Source organism: Metopolophium dirhodum, chromosome 8 (assembly GCF_019925205.1).
Source record: "Metopolophium dirhodum isolate CAU chromosome 8, ASM1992520v1, whole genome shotgun sequence".
In the NCBI taxonomy this organism is placed as follows: domain Eukaryota; kingdom Metazoa; phylum Arthropoda; class Insecta; order Hemiptera; family Aphididae; genus Metopolophium; species Metopolophium dirhodum.
In genome coordinates, this window is record NC_083567.1 from 29,897,007 (window position 1) to 29,920,287 (window position 23,281).

The 23,281-nt window shown below is 28.3% G+C and overlaps 3 protein-coding genes across 6 annotated transcripts in view; 2 read left to right on the forward strand and 1 right to left on the reverse strand.

The window, feature by feature from the left end:
* The first annotated feature begins 627 nt into the window (after positions 1 to 627).
* Positions 628 to 23,281, forward strand: part of LOC132950711 (uncharacterized) — a 55,571-nt gene continuing 32,917 nt past the window's right edge. For 2 of the 4 annotated variants that reach the window (XM_061022252.1, XM_061022251.1), the window contains exon 1: positions 628 to 1,362. In XM_061022252.1, coding sequence (XP_060878235.1) covers positions 1,241 to 1,362 — 122 coding nt within the window. In that variant the 5' untranslated portion in view covers positions 628 to 1,240. Of the gene's footprint in view, positions 1,363 to 19,201; positions 19,485 to 23,281 lie in introns of those variants that run through there. The other 2 variants (XM_061022254.1, XM_061022253.1) reach the window with 2 other exon arrangements.
* Positions 7,861 to 12,193, forward strand: LOC132950714 (uncharacterized). The gene is made up of 3 exons (XM_061022259.1): positions 7,861 to 8,210; positions 8,302 to 8,605; positions 11,056 to 12,193. The coding sequence occupies exons 2-3, from the start codon at positions 8,307 to 8,309 to the stop codon at positions 11,930 to 11,932; spliced, it is 1,176 nt and encodes a 391-aa protein (XP_060878242.1). The 5' UTR covers positions 7,861 to 8,210; positions 8,302 to 8,306; the 3' UTR covers positions 11,933 to 12,193.
* LOC132950715 (uncharacterized) lies at positions 8,633 to 12,512 on the reverse strand. The gene is made up of 3 exons (XM_061022260.1): positions 12,078 to 12,512; positions 10,137 to 10,284; positions 8,633 to 9,765 (listed from the first exon to the last, which is right to left on the reverse strand). Exons 1-3 carry the CDS (start codon positions 12,250 to 12,252, stop codon positions 9,141 to 9,143), a joined length of 948 nt encoding a protein of 315 aa, XP_060878243.1. The 5' UTR covers positions 12,253 to 12,512; the 3' UTR covers positions 8,633 to 9,140.

Consider the following 23,281-nt stretch of genomic DNA (forward strand, 5'->3'; position numbering starts at 1 on the left):
TACGTGAACTTCAATTGTCTCATCGTGAACTAAAAAACAGCAGAACGTCTATTATTATAATAAATTGTGGAGCGTTCGAAAAGAGTTCAGAAATGTTGTACTTATACCTATATATTATTATATGCATATTATATTATTATGATATGTATACCTATTTAGGTAGATCGGTAGGTGTACTGCTAGATATAGTTGCAGTGGTAATAATTTTGCAGAATATAGGTGCTCTTAATTTTTTTCTCCGTGTTGTAAATGAAGTATCGCGCTGTTTAAATGTATAGAGATTTTTTTGTTGACTTTAATGGTCGAAAAATCAATATAGACAGTACCTATACGAATGCAGAAACAATATCGGTCGGTATATATATGAAACGCATGTATATACGTACTATACGTGAATCTCGCGGTGGCTGTGGTGGTGGCGCTAATTAGCAATTAATGTCAATTTTTTTTTTTATTGTTTTCAAGGTATCCCAAACACGTTTATTTTACAATCGCCAGCGCGCGCGCGTATATTCATAATCATAATGCATGTGAATATAATATATACACATAAATAATGATGATGGCCAGTAGGGGGCAAAAAGGGCAACTGGTATTATGTATACATATAAGTACTGTCAGTTGCGAATGAAAACAAGTGGCGAGCGCTTCTAAAAAAAAAAAATAATAATAGTAAATAAAAAATTATTCAAAACAATATTTGAGAATAATCTTAAATATAGTGCAGTTTGTGTAAAACCGTGTTTGGACTTTCGATCGAATATTTTTTGGTTCTTCACACAATTGTAGTTCGCGCATTGTATAAAATATCTTATATTAATATTAATAACTCGCTATTACAGTATTACCTATACCTACACGAATTGCGATCGGATTACGTATGTGTCGTTAAAATATAAAAAAAACTGTTAACATTCCGATAATATTCGCGACTGCAGCCTATATATACCTACTTGTCAGTGTATATACTATACTATATATGTATACCCAGGTTGATATTATTATTTATCATCAAAATTGTCGGTTATCTCGAGTGTCACCGCCGCCGCTACCGCCACCGTCGTCTGCGACTTTACTTCCTACCTCTTGGCTCTTATAACGTTTTATACCAACCCACTTCTATATTATAGGTACATACCTACCCATACACAGTCAACCCATCGGGGCTTAACGACCGCGCGACGTAAATATAATAATTACTATAATCCTTTGAACGATCGTCGCCACCGCCTCCGCCGTCATGTTGATCGCCGCCGCGGTCGAATTCGCCATGGTGTCCGTCTGCATGTTCGCGTCAAGCGCCGGCGTGGCGATCGCCGTCGTCGCTGTCATCGCGTACACTGTGTACGGCAGACTCAACAGGTGAGTGCTATTTTGGACCACGCTCGAAATATAAAATGCAAGCGTAGGGTGTATTCAAAGTCGAGCTTGTGTGTTTTGTGTACGTTGTGGATGGGAGGGGGGAGTTGGGTAGAAGTTTTTAATCACTACTTTTTGTGGAATTTATGTATAGCGTAGACTGCAGGCATATAATATATATTTGATACTATGCGTAAATGCGTAATATACAACTTAGATTTTTAATGTTATCGTTATGGGCTATAAATTATAATGAATGTATTATTGTACATACCACGTTTTTTAAAACAAAAAACAACATTCGTTTTTATAAATATATATATATTTTGACAACAAGTGTGTAATAACATATTATACGAGAATCAATATGTTATATATTTTAGACATTATACATACTTAATATAATGGGCATCAGTTTTTAATTAAAATCTACGCTACATATATTAATATACAATATACCTATCTAGTATTCTAGTTAGTGGTTACCATGGGAACTATTTCTAGAACTATTTCGTAGATCTGACCAAGAGTATATTTTTACAAAATTAGCTCCCCCCTAAAAAAAAAGTTAGGATTGCGTTAATTTAAATATACAGTTTGTCATACGCCATAAGCACGCCTATGGATTATTAGCTGAAACAGCAAACTAAGAATTTATTACCTAATTATATTTTATAAATTACTATTATAAGTGAGCATGCAGTCGGCGGTATTAATATTACACACAATTATTATTGTTGTTGTAACTTGTCAGTTGTCGCGAATCGGATTCTAACCAATAACTTCCGAGTCCCCCACGCGTGAAAATTATCCAAATAAAAACAATATATATACCTGTATAGTGTATATGTATAGTGTAAACTTACAAAATTATGATTATTCAGCAACCAGCTGTGTCCGTCTCATACTCTATGACATAAAATATAACTAACAAAAAACTTTAAATTTTAGACAAAAAAATGTGGAACTAGTTTTTAAAATGTTTTTTAAATTTATTTGCACGCATCAAGAACGTAAAACAAAAAAAAACTCATAATTAACTTAATTAAGTTCAAAGAGACTTTTCATTTTACAACGCATAATATTTACAACATATTATGGTTAATGATATGGTATAAACTGTTTGTTAATATATAGTTTATATAGTTAATAATCCTATATAGCTGTATTAAAATCCACGTTATAGCACACGCTATTGCTACTATATAGATAATATAATATTTTATACATGTTCAGTCCTCTTATAATTAGTGAATATTTTTAAATTGTGAAAACAAAAATATATTAAGATGCGCTTTAGAGACTTGTGAGTTAATTCTAGAATGAAACGATAAGGAACTGTTAGTTGTTCGTTCCGATGATATTGAAGACGACTCCCACATGCCCATTTTCGGATTAAATGTAGATGTTTCATCAATGTAATTATCACATAAATAACCATACACATTTTTTAGACTATCATCATCAATTTTTAATAAAAGTGTATAGTAATATAATATATATAAGCCGAAGGAATCAATATGTAAAAAGTTCGGCGGAGTTGATAGCCGGCGCAAACAATAAGTTTCTTACAGGTGAAAATGTAATTTCGGCGGAATCGATATAATATGCCCCTTTCCTCTGTACAGGACATATGTATACGTGACATTTTCCGATTGTATAAACATTGGTTATCCCCCCAACAGCTGCAGTTGTCCATTTTTTACGCAATTCATTGGATTTCGCGCTTAGCTATTTCCGCGTGTCACGTGTAAATATATTGCACGTTGTGTATAATAATTATAGTAGTACCTACCTAGGTATACTTATATTAATTATGTGTGTCAAATTGAAAACACCTTAGAACGCGGTGTGTGTACGCTTATAATATAATATTTTAATACACATAGGTATATCTTCACATAGTTATTGGAAAGTATATTATAGTTTAACTGTTAGGTTTATTATTTTTTCCCACAAAACAAAACATTCAGAATTTTCAAAATATATATGATTAAGTTTGGTATAATATGTACATAGTGAATGTAGTTACAACTATACATTCGATGTATGATTATGATTAGTGATTACTGATAAGTAATTATAGTAGAAACTATAATATGATGTTATTATTTATATTTTATTTTGAATGTTGTGTAAATTATTACCGTAAGAAAATCACATCTTTTTGATGATTTCCATTTAGTTCAAATAAACTCTTTTAACTCTATTGTTCATATTATTTTAACTGAAATATAATATACGAATAACCCAATTGGCAATTATAGACAACGAATGAGACCGTTTTAATATCGGGTCTTACGCAAGATAAGTTAAAAATAATTGTTGGCTATTGGAAATTACACAAAACACATTCTGTATTTTGTAACATCATGTCATTATAATACCATAAGACTTTAGTTCTAAATTGTATAGTATATATTTTATTTTTTAATTCAAATACAAGTAAGAATCTCATATTAAGCTCACATCCGTATACAAAACATAGCAAATTTCCGTTCAGTAGGACAAAATATATTGTCTATATGTTATCTATTGTTATCTATAACTTAAACAGGTAAGAACATTATTTGTGTTTGTACAGTTTTTTTCCTATATTTCAATTTCTAAGCTAATTATGAGTATAACCTACCCACCTACCTATGTGAAATATTGCAATTTTAAATGCTCGTAATTCACTTAAAAATTTAAATACCGTTAAAAAATTACGTATAAACACATATAATATTCTTTTCTTTAGGTTTGATAATAGATAAACTCACTCTAATACAACACACACTATTTTGTTTTGCTAAACGTAAATTTTCTATAGCCTATGTTATACGTTTGTAAGTCGAAAACAGCACTATGGCTTTTGCGTCCTCTTAAGTCTGCTGGGTCTTACAATTACTCGATCATTATCCATTCCATCGATAATTTTTTGAATAGTAGTATATTAAGAGTATAATAAATAAAAATAACTTACAATAGTATTTTGGTTATTTCAAGAAAAAAAGTCAATATTATAATATATAGCCTGATATAGCCATATAGGTACCCGTTATATTATTGTTAAAGGTATAGTTGCGTGACGCATGTAGTTTTAACGTTTTCAAGTGTAATAAAATAATACGATAGGTATGACATGTTTATTCTACTTTAAGATAAGTTTTGATGATATTATCCCTACTATACAAGGCTGCAGTATTGCGTTATTAATGTTACCTAATTTGTAAACGATAAGCCAAATAATAGGTACAAAATATACAAATTAGGACTATATAATGTTATTAGTTATTATACCTTATAGCTACTATAAAACGTTTTTTAAAAATTTCATGATTAAGCAAAATTATTTCAACTTTAAAAATTATAACTTATAGTTATTAGTTAAAATGTTATTGTTAATGACGGTGTGTATCTACGTAGAGTTTTTTCAAAAGCATGTGGTGTCGATATGTCTTCAAAAATGATAGAATCTTTAAACTATCATCGATTAGTTTAATAATCAGTTTTCCAATGCTCTCATGAAATTTTTAAATTGGCAAAATAAATGTTGAAACATTATATTCATGGATAATGTTTAAAATATATCTTTGATATATAATAAATTATAAAAATGTTTATCAATATTTTGGGATTTTCTTTGAGAAAATAGGAATTTTTAATGTAAACGTCATCACTCAATCATGGAATTTTCTTTTCTTTATGACATAAAAATTAAAATTAAATTTTTATTTAAAATCATTATTATAATTACTTTGTCTTGTACCGTTGTAATCGTAATAATCGTGTATATTACATATATATCACATAAAAACTATTTAAGAATTCAAATATGTAACTTGTAGGTACCAACTTATTATAATGATAGGCTGATAAATAAATATTGAAATTTAAATGCCAATTAGTTATACATAGGTACTACGAAAATAATTTATTAATAATTATGAAGACGGCTGAATAAATTTATATGCTATAATAAAGACAATTTAGGAATATCAAAAACAATTAATTACTTTAAAAACAGTTTTTATTGTGTGTTTTGCCATCGCACTATTTTATGCAAATTTCTTGTTTTTTACGGTACCTATCTAATATTAAGGCTGGGCATTAACGAGTTAAAAAGTTAAAGTTAAGTTAAAAAGTTAAAATAAAATTAACTTTTTAACTTAACTAGTTACTTTTGGCTTTTCATTAACTTAACTGTTAACTTACTAAATTTCTTTTTTTAATTAACGTGAAATTAACGGATTAATTTTTCATTTTATGAAGTAGGTAAGTTAAGTTAATTTATTTTGTTTTTAATTTAATTATATTTAACTATTTCAGTCTATTTTGTTTTCATTACAAAAAATATTTACCGTGAATTGTTTAAAGTTAAAAATGTATATCATTTGAATCAAACTTATATGGAAATACTGTAATATGTATAAACACTATAGTCTATATAATTTAGTTTTGGGTTGGAAAAAATTAAGTACACTATCGATAGTCGTTGTATAAACAAATTAACTTTTTTTTAACTTCATAAAAAGTTAACAAAAAATGTGCATCAACTTTTAACTTAACTGAGTTAAAAAAAATCATTAACTTGCCCAGCCTCTGTCTTATACTATGATGTTTTTAACAAGAATTTTTTTTTTTTATAAACCTACCTAGCCAATATATAATAATATTTTATGTATAATATAATATAGTATTAATAAAATAATATGTTTGTGCCAGGCACCTACGGCATTATACATTTCTATAATATGATATATTATAATATTATGTACCTACTTATGTATAGGTAATGTACTCGTATAATGTATTTTATATTATATTATTATTAAAACTTATAAGAAAAAAATTATATTGACTTGAAAAGTTTTCATCGTGATATTTGACTAAAGAAAAAGTGCCAAGATAAGATGTGTTTTTGTACCCACCGCATATATATATAGCATGTGTAATACGCATGAAGCACAAATATGAAAAATATTAAATTACAGTTTGCAAACAAAGTTAGCATCTTGTATCATTGTGAAGGTTTGGTGTTACCGTTGCGTTCCGGGTATCCGGGTATCAGTAACCTTCGCGGGGCCAACCGTAAAGACCCAGTTAGACAAGTTTTGTGATAGTTATTATTTTGTTCCTATATAATACATTAATTTTGTTCAGGGTAAAATATGTTTATTCTGTACATCATAACATTTAACAGGAAATTCAGGAACAACATTAGCATACCTACCTATATTAATAAAAAAATATTGTATAAATACAAAAATAATTTAAAAACAAGTAACAACAAAGTAAATTTGGAGCAATTAAATGAGACGAAAATTGTCCCTTATTATAACCGATAATTTTTTCATTAAATATTCAATATTTTACCCATTGCAGGTAATACATTTAGGGCGGGATTTCGATGCTCTTTGAATTGATTTCCAAAACTAGCTGCGCGGTGCTCGTTTTATAAAATATACATTTTCATGTATTTTTGAATAAGAATAAGAAATTTTATTTTTTTGCAATTTTTGACAATTTTAAATTTTAGTCATTTTTCAATTTTTTTAGAACGTTTTAGGGGTTTTAGGGCATTTAACACTAAAATATAGATTTTTAAATTTTATTTAAAAAAAGTAACTTCATAACGTGTTACAAGGTTATTATCTAATCGAATATTATTAATCAGAATTTTTTGAATTAATCCGTGCGACGTACAAATCAACATTATGAGTGACGACCGAAAATTAGATGAAAATAATTCTTTCTTCAGATTTAAAGTCCATATATAGAAGACTTGAAATCATGCAGTCTTACAAGACTTTTTTTTTTAAATTAAATGAAAAAACATTATTGCTTCAAAACTTGTTAAAATTAAAAAACTAATTGCATTTTATAAGTGAATAAAATAATTTTTTTTAAGGCAGTTTTTGGGGTTTTCGTATGACAATACATTCCCAACCACTGTATTAATATGCTCGGTAATTACTAATTACCTGTATTAATTCTTTAGGTTTAGGTAAAACTAGTGAATACATCCTCATAGTCGTATATTCGTAAACTCTTATATAAATTATAAGATGATATTATGATACGCAAGTTATATAATATGCATGCATACACGTACATTTCCTTACGATAAACCCATTACTTAAATTGTATCTTTAATTTTAATTTTAAAACGTTTAATGATGATAAATAAGCATGAGAATTTTCTTTTAAATGTACCTATATACACGGTAAACCATTATATTGTAATAGCCGTGGAATGATTATGTTATTTTCAAGGGAAACCTTGAACTAAATTGATTATAATATTATATACTAGGTATACCTACCTATATTATTTTACGTATCGTCATAAACTCATAATACCCAAAACTTAGATTTTATGATTTTAACAAGATTTTCAATGTCATATTTAAACTTATACACCACGAGCTTTATTTATCATATATTTTTCAAAACAAATTTTTTAATTCAAAAACTAACATCATATTTTGTCATTTAGGGTCCCGCCACATCATGCGTTTTAGCAGGTCCGGGTAAACCGGATGCGTTTAGACCGGATGATTTTGCCTATGTCACATCTATGCGTTTTTGTTCTTAAAAACGTTCCCGCCACTGCATTCCAAGTTCCAAACGCCACCACTAGTCCCCAAATTCGTCAAAAACCTACGACCAATAATTTCATTACATTCAACATCCCTACGCTCTCTGAGTTAGACCTAGATTACTTACGTAATTTATGCAGAATTATTTTATTATATTACTTTATCAGTTATAACGTTATAGGTACGAGTATAATTTTTTAATAGGTACCTAATTAAAGTGTGTCAAAATAATTACATTTTTTTATTTATTTTTTGAACATTACATAAGTAAGTATACTTGTATTTTATAAATGTATTAAATCGTAGTTATATAATATTTTATTATTAATTAGTTCATATTAAATACATTTAAATATAGATTAAATGAATCGTCAAAATACTAAAGTTGTTGCTGTAGCTGAAGCATTAGGCTTATTAGATCCACCAAAAGCAAAACGAAGGTATTGGGTACACCCACTAAATGCGGATCGTGAGAAAATAGGCCAGTTTACGACATTTTTTGAAAATATTAGACAATATCCTGATAAATTCTTCGAGTATTACCGTATGTCGATTTCAAGTTTTGATGAGTTGCTAAAAACTCTACGGCCACATATAACGAAAAATACCACAGAATTTCGTAATCCGATATCTGCTGAGGAACGTCTATCAATTACTTTAAGGTAAGTTTATTTTTTTATATTACGTATAAAAGTTAAGATCTTCAACGTGATATATATTATATATGACTATTAATAATTAATAAGTTATCACTAATCACCTATAAGTAGTTATCAAAAATTAAAAATAATTATTTTTATTTTTTAACATAATTTCCGTATTAGGTTATGAAAATACAAAGACAAACAGTATATTAGGTATAAGAAAAAAAATGTAATACTTTATTTTTATTCAAAGATCAAATAATATTTAACAGTATGGTATAAATAACATTAAAACATAACAATCTTCGTTATTTAATTAAAAAATATAAAAAAAATGAAACAATTTCATGTTCTTACAAAATTAAAAATTACATACTTTTTAATGTCATTAATACATTATAAACACCATATAATATTTTACTGTAAGTATAACAAACCTTGTTACTTTAATATTTATAAAAAAAATTAAAAAAGGTCATGTTTGAATTTAAAATTTAAATGACGCACCTTATTGCAATAAGTATAATTTAAACTTTAATTATGTATCATACTATTAAAATTTTTCAAACAAATCTCCACTAGTAGTAGGTTGTTGGGACTGATCAGATATATAAGTATATGAGCTTTTAGGATATGGTGTGGGATGTTGAGCATTTGGATTGAAATCAGATGAATATATTGGCAAGGGTTGTGGTATAAGATTATGATTTTGATTGTTCCCCAGGCCGGGATTGAACGAAGGACATACATTTGAATATTGAGTTGGGATAGGGACATTCTGACTAGTGTTTTGATTAATGTTAAAATATGGCGGAGTTGATTGTAGTTGATTAGATCCTAATGATACGTTCCTAAAATATTGTAGAGTCATAAGACGAAAATCTGTTTTTTGATTATAGTTTAGTCTTTTATAATCGGGTAATAAGGAATATAAAAATGCCTTATCAGGATCAGAGGTTACATCATCTTCAGAAGTAGCTAAATTGCTTAGTAACTCTTTTTGAAATGGTGTCATCTTTTGTACCTTGGAATTATTTTGTTTTTTACTTTTTGGAGTTGAATATGTGTCGAATTGAGGTGGCATAATTTCATTATCTAAAACCAGCTCGTAGGATGAATCTTCTCCACCGGTATTTTCTCCTTCTTCTTGTACACTTTCATTGAAATTACCTGTCGTCCTATGAGCAAATAAATAATAATTCATCTAGTTGCCATTACTAGTGATGTACATTTTCATGAATATTTTTTGTTATGAACTAGATTTTATAATTTCTGATATTAATTTCATATCAGATAAAACTAACTACTCTGCAGAGGCGTAACCGGAAATATTTATAAAAAAAATAGTATGTACAAAATGTATCACAGTGCAGTGGTCTGGTCTTGGGGAATACATTTTTTAGTAATTTTTAACAAAAACTGTGATTTTTTGGACTCAAATTCAAAAAATTATTTTTGGATTTCAGCGTATTTTTAAAAATCTAAAATTGTCGAGTTTAGATTGCATTATGAATATGTTTGTAATAAATATCTTTATTAATATAATTACCTTCTTTTTTTAATTATGTGCTGCAAGAACGTCAGTGATTCTGCGTATACATAATTTTTTCTTTTAGCACTATCACCACTTTTACCCTGATTCATAAATTTTGAATAGTGGTCTCTAATATGTCTCCATTTAGCTTTCAGATCGGTCACTATAATAATATTAATTTATAATATTATAAAATATAAATAATTAATCAAATCAGTATAAAACTGGATATTTCCGTGAAACCTTGTTTAAAATTTACAATCCTTCGAAAAAATGTTGAACATTTTATAAATTTTTAACTACAAAATAATTATTAAATTTTAAATTTGATTAATTTTGTCAAAATTCTAAGTCTAAATGCTTATAAAAAAAATTGTGCCTATGTATTTTAATATTTTTCAATTGCTATTGTAAAAATATATCAGGAGTGTTGTATTACATTTGCACGCTTGTTGACCCAACAAAAAAAATTTTATTGATATTAATTATAGAATAAAAAACTAAAAATGACCGTCAATAGCTCAAAATAAGTCAAAATATTTTTAAAAATGTTATGTTGTATAGAATATGCTAATAAAAACACTCAATAAAAATGCCATGTATCAACAGAGTAAAACCAAAAACCAAAATTAATTTTTTTGAAAACCGTTTTTTCTAATTTTTTTTCTCCTCATGCTTTTGAAAACTACTGGGAATTTTTAATTTCGACTGTATGTACCAACAAGATTCACTATCCCATCGGAAAAGATACTAAAGTTGAAAATATCGAATCATTATTTCGACATCTTATCGTGTACAAAGACACAAAAAATAAAATTAAAAAAACAAACACATTGTAAAATCAATACGTTCATTGTTACGCTCAGGATGTAAAAACTAAAAAAAAATTATTCATCAAAATGTATTTATTAATTATGTATTTTTTGTTTATTAGATATTTATCAACTGGTACGTGCTTCGCTGCATTAAAATTTGATTTTTGTGTGGGAAGAAGTACGATTGGAGTGATCGTAAAAGACACTTGTAAAGTGATATGGTCAACTTTAAATTCAAAAGAGATGCCTAAACCGACTAAAGAAGATTGGGTGGAAATATCAAATATATTTTATACTAAAACAAATTTTCCAAATTGTCTAGGAGCAATAGACGGAAAACATATAAGGTGTAGAAATCCTAACAACTCCGGTTCGTTCTACTTTAATTATAAGAAGTATTTCTCTATCGTTTTGATGGCAATAGTTGATGCAAATTTGAATTTCGTTGTAATCGATGTGGGTTCATATGGTCGTGAAGGGGACTCCAATGTGTTCAAGGAGTGTGCATTTGGTAAACAATTATATGAAGGTAAATTGAACATACCAGAACCAGTTACTTTACCAAATACAAGTACCAATCCACAACCGTATGTGTTTATTGGAGATGAAGCGTTTGCTTTACATTCAAATTTACTTAGACCGTACCCTGGACGTAACCTTACTGATTCTCGAAGAGTGTTCAACTACCGATTATCCAGAGCAAGGCGCACAGTCGAATGTGCCTTTGGAGTCCTCGCGAATAAATGGCGTGTTTTACATACGGCTATCCAGGTGGAGCCAGATTTTACGGACGACATTATAAAAGCATGTTGCATACTGCACAACTTCGTTCGTAAAAGAGATGGTATAAATTATGAAGATTCTGAAACGCACAACTTAGAAGATATTGAAGCTCGTGGAACAGGGACTCGTTCGCATGGAATTGAAGTGAGGGATTACTTTGCCAACTACTTTATGGGCCCAGGAGCAGTAGATTTTCAATACGACATGATTTGATTTTTAAATAAAAATATAAGTTCTAGAATAAAATTATTTTTAAATTTAAAAATGTATTCAATAATTTAATTTATATCTACATGATATAATAATATAATAATTGTAAACAGTATAATAAATATAAAATATAACTTAGAATACTTACCTTTACTTTCTTTTGCATGTTCTTCAAGCTCACTCCAATCTTCAAACATGTACTCACCAATCGTGTTCCAACTTTTTTGTCTTATATGCTTATCCATATAATCTTTGGATCCAATTTTCCATATGGAAGGGTTATTTTGTACACATGATATAAATTTATCGGTATCAAAAACCATTTTTCAAAATATAAATATTTAAAAAATATGTCTAGGTAAAATATTCAAAAAACGCAGCGGCCAAAACGCACAGTGTGGCATACACGATTTAAAATAATGTGTTTTGATGACTTGTCCTGTCGATTCGTTTCCCGCCCGACCGCAACATGATGCGGTCGGTCAGCGGCAGGAATCGACCGGTCCCGACAAAACGCTCTAATATAGCACCTATGATTAGAAACTATGCAAGTTGTTGTTCCGGTCGACCGGATGCGTTTTACCCGGACCCGCCAAAACGCATGGTGTGGCGGGACCCTTAAGCAAAATAACTAAAAGCTTTTGAATTCAATGTTGAATTAATTGATATAAAAAATTTATTCAGTTTTTGAACCTTAAATTTCTAAGTTACTAACCTTTTTTCTTCTTTTCCTTCGCCGTTCACAGTTTCACTCCCAACTATTTGTAGCCGGCCATCTTTGTCTACACCCTCCTAAATTATGTATTTTAAAACATTTATTTAATTAATGACTTTTTGATTTATTGTATTAAATGTTAATTTAATATTTGATGTAGGTGTGTCGTGTGTGTATACAAATATTTATAGTATAAATATATAACTCTAACTTACATCATATGATTTTTATTATATTCCAATGAGAATAATTATTAGTTATGTAGATCAATGATTTAATTTTTTTAATTACTTATTAAAAAACGTATACGTATACGCAAAATATATATAAAATATAATAACGATAATAAAATTAATAATATTGGATCATGAATAATAATATTGGGGTTGTAGTGAGTCGTATAACAATAATTAATACATATTTAATACTATAAAATATAATAATATAATAAATTAATAACATAAGTATATAACATCTTATAGAATATATTATGACTATTATGTAGGTATACATATACGTATAATCAAAGTTATTACATTAAATCAGAAATAAATATTTTTATAATTTTTTCATAAGTAAAGATAAACTATGTAATTTAGGTTTTGATTTATAAGGTATATCAAGGATAATAATGAAAACCGATAGTAAAATAATATTCGTTTGAATAAGCTGTCAGGAAAACTTTGTTAGGTTAGTGCACCCACATTTGTCATTTTACAAAGTTACGATTACCATACTCGTATTATACGGGAGGTAATTTACATGGAAAATTGTATTTGTTTGTTTGTTTACCTATTGCATATTGTTACTGAACAAAAAACTTAGGTAAAAACATAAAATTTTTTTGCATCTAAAACAACTTAGGTCCTCCTAAACTTTATTGTATTATGTTTACAAACTTTATAGTTTAAAAAAAAATGTTATTAACACAGACAAAACTAAAAAATGTCTATGAATAGTTAAAAGACAGTTAAAATATTTTTGCAATAGCATAATATTATGATGTACAAAAAATAAATAAATTTAAAACATAATTAAAATGTAAATATTGTTATTAATAATAAAGTTGATCAATATGGTTATTAGTTTTTTAATTAATCAATTGCAAGAAGATAACAAAATCAATTTTGACAAGAATATTCCCGTTTTTCCATTATCTCCCGTGTATTAAGACAATTTGACCCCTCCCCCTCCCTATATCTAATTTTCTACCAGAAACCACACTCAAAGTTCAATATTTGAGTATTTTTACAACACTACAAAAGGTAAATAAAAAACACATCATTGTAAAACTAATACATTAATAGCTCCACTCAGAATTTAGTGTCTTTGGGGATGGAGGGGATATATTACCCGGATCAGCTCCTGTAAGTACCTAAATACGCCACTGAAATGAATGCTTATTAAGTCAGTATATTTTTAAGAGGTAATATGCTGATTTACATGCATCTAAAATTGTAGAATTAAAAGTAATATTATTATTTAAAACCAAAGTTAATTCGAATATATTATATTCTATGATAGAAAAAGTACTTATCCGAAATTTGATTTTTATAGATCGAAATCCTTCGAAAAATATTCTGCTTGGAAATATGAAATAAAAATGTATGTAGTTATTCGAAATAATAAAAAAATTAAAAATTGATAACGAAAAAATCTTAATTTTAGTAAAGATATAATTTGTTTTTAAAAATGTTATTTATTTACGACTTAAAATGATGTAAAAGAATTTTTTTTAAATGTTAGTGTTTTCTGAAATAAAGAGTGTTATACACTGGTGATCCATTTAACCACGTATTATAATATGGTTACCTACATATTTTATTTTTAAATATAATTATATCATAATATTATTATTTATTTTTCTTCATTAATTAAAAGATGTTTCAATTTGAGGTTCCAAGTGGAGATATATTTATCACTTTGTTAGACTTTTAATGTTTATAAAACACTACATAATGATGTAACTAACTATTATTAAAATATCAGCAAAATAATTTGTTAATTTGTATTTAGTATTTATTATTTAATATTTAAACTTCAAACCATAGGTACTGCGCAGAGGAATTAAACAATAAATAAATATTTTGTTTTGGAATCACACAATTGGTAAATCTAATTGTTGGGAAATCATTTTTAGAAAATATTTAAAGGAAGTAGTTATTTAGAAATTATATACTATTATTATCATTGTTAAAAATATTTTATTACCTATAAATTATAATATTAGAATTCATAACATTTTTGTAACGCCTCATCATTGGTAGATGATAAACGTTATGACAAATTTACAAACCGAACTTAATAGTTTAGATGAAACTGATTTTGTATTTTTACTGTCTATAATTTATAACATTGTTCAACATATTATATAGCATTTTTATATTGATAATTTGATGTACAAATATACAAATATACAAATATACAAATCGTGGTAATAAATATTTTGAAATAAAACTTTTTTTGACTTTCACACGTGACAATGCTGTTAAATTGCTGCATGTAGTCTCGTTTTTTTCCGCAGTGAAGGGAATGTTAGTGTCGAAATTGCAGTTATTTCTACCACGATTTTGATAATGAAAAGTGAAAGGTGAATGTCCCGAGCACGATCGTTATTGTTGCCGCATGAACGCGGTCATCAATTTTGATTTTTGATTCTGAGGGTTCTTATAAAATATAAATATAAATTTTTTTATCTGACACATCTTATTATTTCAATTCTCTATTAAAATTAATAGTTACGCGTATTATACACTGTAATTTTGTTTAATATTCGTGATAAACTTATAGGACATGTTGGAATATCCAGTATATGTGCAAGGTCAAAACAATAATAATAGTATCATTAATAGTATGTTACACAACTACACAAGTATACTTGTATAGAAAAAGTTTCGGGGTGGTTGTGTAACATTAATAGCCAATAGGTATACATTACTATAAGTAATATGTAACGCGAATTAAGTTTTAGTATAAGTGTGAATTGAAAAATAATGAATAAAACTTATAACTGAATAGTACCTATTAACGTTTTTATGAAATCGAAATCGTTTTAATAAATACGTGTACGAGCAGGTAGCTAGTCGTAATTAATTGATTTCGGTAGCATTTAATTTGAAAATGTAAATTTTTAAAATTTATTTAACACTATAATAGTTGATCAATTTGGGCCTACTCCTACATAATATATAATTATGTACTTATACGACCTATACTAACCTATATACGAAAGTGAATTTTGAATGTGATATTTCAATCGTTCCATTGCATTCATCTTATACACAGAAATACGGAATGTATATACCTGTACAAGTATTTAGACGACGTGCAAGTGTGCAGTATAGACTAAACATATTTTGTGATTCCAATGATTTGCACAGACTATATAATTGTCACATAGGTGTAACTAAAGTTACAATTCGGGGGGGGGGGGGGGGCTACTGCCCGCCCGATAAAACTATTAACTTAAAATAACCAATAGGTGGCTATTATATCTAAATCGAGGAATATTTTTTTTTTTTTGGGGGGGGGGGGCTAAATCATGGTCGGGGGCTAAGTCCTGCTCTAGTTTTACCACTGATAATGTGCATACATATATTTTTTTATTATTAATATAAATATTAGTATTAATTATATGTATATTATGTGATTAAATGTTTTTATTGATTTTCAATGATACTGCAATAACTTATGGGCGTCAAGCGTTATGACTTATGTTTATATAATAATTTGTTCAAGTGGCACAATTTAACTTTACAGCTATATTTATTAATTATTTCCAAGTACTTTTGTAATTGCACTATTAAACAATAAAATATTTTAATGCATTGCACACTATTAAACTTAGCATGGTAATAACTAATAGATAATAATAATAAAAGATTCGTTGTTGAAAACCGTTAGTGTATTTTCATATCTAATTTAAATACTTTTAGCTGTGATTCGTAAATTAAAAAAACATATATTTAAATAGTATAAGGTGTACGTAAACTGGCAGTTTACGATGCGCAGTCGTGAAATTGACGGTTCCACACCCATTTCTTTAACATTGTTCGTCGACTTAACATCTCCAGTTCTGGATTGTAGGCCACACGTGTAAAAATAATATAATAACTGTGTACTTAGACCCACGTCGTATGCAGCCGATGCCTTTTTCAGTACAATGGATGGCAACATTAATGTATATTTATAAAGTGTCATACCCACGTAGTAATACAAATATATATATAGGTAAGCCGAATAATATAATAATTGTTTAGGCATAGCCGTATAGGTACACACACATATATAGGTATACAGTGAAACCTCTAAATACCGGACACTCTCGGTCGCTGACATTTCGTCCGCTGTTCAGAGGGTTCAGCTTGTAGAAAATTTGTAATTGGTTTCCAAGGAAACGTGCGCTATTTGAAGGTGCCTACTATTTAGAGGAGAGGTTTAACTGTATATTGTATATATTATATTTATTGAAGTTCGGGTAAGTTGGCCGTTGTTTATAATAATTGCTGTACAGCAGTGTAATGAAAACTTCCAAATGCAATAAAACAGTATCGAGGCGCATTACCCCGTTTCATTTTACATCGGCGTATATCCTATATTACCTACATATATATATAATATATATATAGTATGTATTATAGTATACATATACCTGTTGTTTTCGAACGACATAATATTACTATAACGAATTAAATTACAATATTGAATATACCATCGATATACATATTATACTTACTGTGTTATTTAGATTTTAGTTTCAATTTTTATCTTTTTTAACTAAGACTAATGCAATACAATTAAATTTCAAACTAACAATGTTTTTGCCAATACATACTGTGTAGGTGACATATTTAAATACCTATGATATCAAAAATGAAGTGTTAAATATTATAATATATTATTGCTTTGTATAATATATTTACTTACTCGCCGATAATATAATATAATAATATGACAGTATTTAATGGGATTTCACAAATTAACGCAAAATGTTTCAAGATTATAACTTATAATATGTTTCTATAAGATGATTCACCAAGCTTGCTCAACAGGACTATATCCTTTTATAATGAAATTATTTATGGCTTAGGGGCCTACTTGAAAATCACAATTTTTATATTGGTTATTGACTAATATAATAGAAACACTTCGTATGTAAACGCATAATCTAAAAGCGTGCGAAATTCTCGGTTTCTTATCAGCTTTTTCAAATAAAGTTAAAAATATTTGAAAACTCAAATTAAATAAATAAATAATATTAATTTTGACTATATTAAAGGCCCATGTTTCAATATTCAATAAATACATATCTAATGACTTGAAGCATTAAAAATGTCACAAAAAGACAACAGCAAGCATCCTAACGAAGTATAAAAAATTAAAATAAATAACTTATTTTTATAAGTTAATAAAAAAAAGTGTGTACTTACGTATATTGTATATGATATAAGTTAGTAAGTATGGTATTATCCTGCTCTTATTGCAGAACCAACTTTCAAACATCAATAAATATTTTTATTTTTATCACGCAATGCTTACAAAAATAATACTTAAACATTTTTATTTTAACAGAATATATATTCGAGAGTATAGGTTAGGTTGTTCGGGGTACCGCCACTGGGTGACTTCCCCTCCCGTCAATAAAATCTCATCAAATTTACTTATTGTATTTGTAAAACATGTAAATACAGATTGTAAATATATAAATTTTGTTCGATACGTTGTTTATTTTCATATTTCTTGTAATAAATTAGCATTTTTAAACATTTAGATACCTTTATAAAACGTAATAAAGTATTTCCTTTATATATGAGTCGTGTGTGTATTTAGTGCATACAACAAATAAATACCGTCAAGGCGTCAAACATAATTCAATTAAATAATTAATGCAAACGCATCAATAACTCTGAGCCTCTGAGGTATATATTTGATATATTATAAAACCAATTATACCTACATATGCATAAAACCAATGCGGTCAAATTGATATTTACGTGAACTGACATGGTGGACATTTTATGAAACAGGTACACTGTGTGTAAAAACCATAGATTTGACTACCTAATTTGATGTTAGTAAAATAATATACATATTTTTGATACGAAATAATAATAATTAATAATATTATTGTGATATTAAAATAGCCGCAGTTGCAGTATAGGCCAGAAATATCATAGAGTAATAATATAGTTATTCATACAAAATATGTAGTTCGTATTAACGTTTCCACGTCTGTAAAATATTTTCAAAGGATTCTGTTTTACATAAAAAAAAAAAAAAAAATTCAACCGTAGACTTTAAACGTGCGTTTTGCAAATATACATATATATATATATATCACAATAGGTGTACCTATATGTGCGTATGGTGTATATATACATATATAATATATGTACATGCACTGTCATCATCGCATCACGCACCATTTGTTACCGTTATTATTATTATTCATTTTTTACGTGCAGTCCCTCCGCATCGATATTATATTATTATTATTATTATGTATCGTATAACTTTACCACTGCTACTGGTCATCATTAAATGTGAATGCACTCGGCTGTACGTATAACGTGTGACGGTGTAGGTATACCGGAGACTGTCTGCAGTAGTCCGCATCACCACGGCCCGTTCAGAAGGAATGAGTATTCGGTCAGTTCCTGTACAATATTATAATACCATTAAATGGTCACATGATTATCGTGTTGTGCAATCGATTCCCGGACATCTGCCGCAGACAGATCCGTTTGAATAAAAATATGCGACGCGCGTGTTGTACATGATTGTTGTATTCGCTGATCTTTTCAGAAAACCATTTCCGTTCGGAATACTCTTCCACGAGACGTAAGTGTTGATTTTTTGTAAATTCGCTTTAAATACATTGCGTGTGCGATGATACTATACGACGTGTAGTGTAGAATGAAATGCTCAAAAAAAAAAAAACCCTATAACCGAATTTGAGTACGACTCTGCTGCAGTATGTTGTTCGTGTATATTTCAAACATACATTGCTGAAAAAATAGATAACACATTTTGGTACCGTTGAAATATTGAATGATATAATAGTACTTACGTTATAACACAAGATATTATAATATTGCAGTGCACATGCTATTCATAAGTCCAAAATAATGATACAACTAATAATACCATAGTCAAATCATGAGCACATTATAGTTAGGTAATTATTCAAAAATCGAACGACACACACTGCATGTACCTACTGTAAAACTATTGAACATACGTATTATTACACCTATACGGTATACGTATATTAATATTATTTCACTATAGAATACTAGTTTATTGTTGTTGAATGTATAATTTTCGACTAAAATTATTGTGATTGATGAACAACTTTACTAAAAAAATACCATACATGGTTCGTTTTACTGTAATACATTTGTTTATTACGATTTACGAATAATCTACTAGTAGGTACCTATATTAATGTAATAATATACAGAACGTTATATTAAGCCTATGCACGCGTAACAATTTAGGGTATGGTTTCCTGTATCCGGTCTTCCGGTTTCAGAGACCAAATAGTATTGGTAAATTAATTGGTTGGTTAATGTTAATTTGTATAAGCCAAAATAAATGGATCAAAGAAAATTTGTAGGTAGCTACTGCGTGCAGTATTGTCTATGCGTAATTAATAATAAATGCACAGTATTATTTAAATGAAATAAATACAATCATATTTATTATTTTAATTACCTATGATAATTAATAGGTAATTATTATTTTAATTAATTAGGCATAATATAATAAAATAGTCTATAATATAGATGCTTAATCATCTAGAATTAACTGGCAGTAATAATAATCCGTGTTTTAAAAATAATTCAAACGAAAACGCATAAATATTAATGAATATAACATATTCATTTGTTAACAAGTTTTGCAAATAGCTTTCGTACTCCTCTCCGATTTCTTTTTTAAATGTTGTTACGTGTTATTTTAAAATACAATATTGTCAATTGATTTCTCGAAAACTGACCATAATTTCGATGTGAGTACGTGAGCGCGTGTAAGAATATAATATATTGAGGAAATATTGGGCGATTAGTTGCGAACTGCATTAATAGTTGTTTTAAAAAATAACCCAAACGAAAACATAAATATTAATGAATATAATGTAATAACAATATTTTAATTTCTTAACAAGTTTTGTAAATATAGCTTTTGTACTTTTCCGATTTCTTTTTTCGATGTTGTTATTTTAATATACAATTGTCAATCGATTTCTCGAAAACTGACCATAATTTCCATGTGAGAACGTGAGCGTGTGTGAGAATATAATATATTATACATAGAGGAAATATTGGGCGATTAGTTGCGATCTGCCGTAATAGTTGAATGCGGTCGTCGTCCGAAATGGAAAAAATAAATAATATCCAAGAATGATTTCCTCTCTTGATCGGCCTGGGAAAGGAATAGTAGCGCATAACAATGAAAGTCAATTTGAGCGAGTTATTATAATAATAACGATGTTTACGGATAGAAAATTGTAATAATACGTAGGTACCTATAAGATGGGTGTATACTGAATAACCGCCGTGCAATCCAAAGTACGATATTAATTGTATTATCAAAACGCGTCTATGTGGTTAGTCAGCAGGTGGTTACTCAACGACGACTGAATCCCTAATAAAAATTAATCGCCGAGAAAATCGTTCTGCTAACTTCCCGGTATAATTATTATTGTACTATCGCCGTAATATCGTCGTGTTGGACAATGTACAATATTCGCATTAATGCTTTTCGTTACATATTATTATATTATAATTTTTGTAATAAATATTACAAACCTGATATTTTTTTCCAACAAAAGTAAATCATTTTGTAACGAGTTTTTTTTAAATAGAAAATTAGAAAGTGTCTTTTTGGAGGGTGTCCAACATTATTGGGACCGCGAAAACCGGGATTAATAAATAAAACCATCAGGTTCTGATGGTTATTGACTTGCAGTTACCCTCTGCAGCGGCTGTTTTCGGCCTTCAACAATTTTCCTCAACGTATAAAATATAGCACCTGGTACAAAGAGGACACGTTTTATCAACGTGGACAATTTTAGACGTCACAATGATTTTTGACAAATTACAATTATATGCCGCTTATTATTAAAAATATTGTTTTTATTCGTTTATTATGCACTTTTTTATTTTCGTTATTGAATACTAATACTATGGCCGCGACCTGCACGGCGTCAAGCTGTCACATATTTACCTCCTTTATTTTACGTAAGGTGTGGTATTATGATCGTGACGTGTATGATATATTATTTTGAAGGAAACTGGTACATTAGGTTGAGGGCAACTGATGTATTTCGCTCTAGTTAGTTTAGGGGGAATTGGTAAAAAAACGAAAATGTTGAGGACAATGCCCGCTCTGCCTCCCCCCACATCCCACTTTAAAACTGTTCAGTGACTTTTATAAAAATATTTAAACCAAAGGAAAACCTACTGGAATTAATGAATTATTTTTTTATTTAAAAATAATTTACAGTTTACATTACGGTGGACAGTATACAAATATACAATAAATTTCAAGTTTTAGATAAACTATAACTCGCCTCCTAAATCGGGTTAATTACATTTTAAATAACAAAATTATTGTATATAAAGTATTATAAGCTTTTATTTAAATTTTTTAGTAGGGGGGTTTCATCTATTTTTTACTACCCTACGTTCCCACTTCCCACTTCCCACTATCCCACAAAACGAACGTATATATAGTAGTTATTGCGTAGTTATTGCGTTTGGTATCGTTGTATACTCATATCTTGGGCCCGGAATTTGATGACCTAAAAATCTTTAAAAAATGCACACAAAAAAATGTAAATAATTATATATTGGCACATTGCTTATAAATACATCGTACTTAATATTAATAATTAATATAGTAATATTATTTTCTCTTGATAAGTGATAATATATCATTTCTTTTGCCTAATCCTCATCGAACATATTCGTATAATTGAACTAATATAATAATTGGTGTTACAGATTTTCATAGTTAAGTTTTTTACATTTTTAATCATTAAATCAATAAAATATAGTGTTAATAATAGGTGGGTAGGTTTTCTTTCTTCATTTAACATTTTGGAACTAATAAATTAATAACATGTTTATATTTATATTTTGTAGTACCTATAAAATTGTGCAATATTTATTTAGTGCAATGTTATCTAATTTAAAATTTTGCTGTCTAATTAACCGTACCTACCTTCAGGCTATAGGTAAATATTATACTAAATAGGCACTTACCTATACATTTAATTGCTGCGTTTTATAGGCACTCATCGTATATATACTGTATAGTACCTATTATCTAAAGCAAACTAATATTTTTATGAACTATTATTGTATTAATTTATTACTACTCTTCTACGAAATTTTAATGCATTTTAAAATAACGTTTTAGATGGTAATTTTTTTTTTTTTTTTTTAATTTCAAGGTCACCCGCATTCGCAGTAAATTACACGTGCCTATTATAATACGCATAGGTGCATTCAGCTAAAGGTGTATACATATAGATGTGTAACGAGTAACGAGTATATATGTATACATATATATTATAATATTATATCTGTGTGTAATTTATGACGTATACATGGTATAAAATCCGCCACACT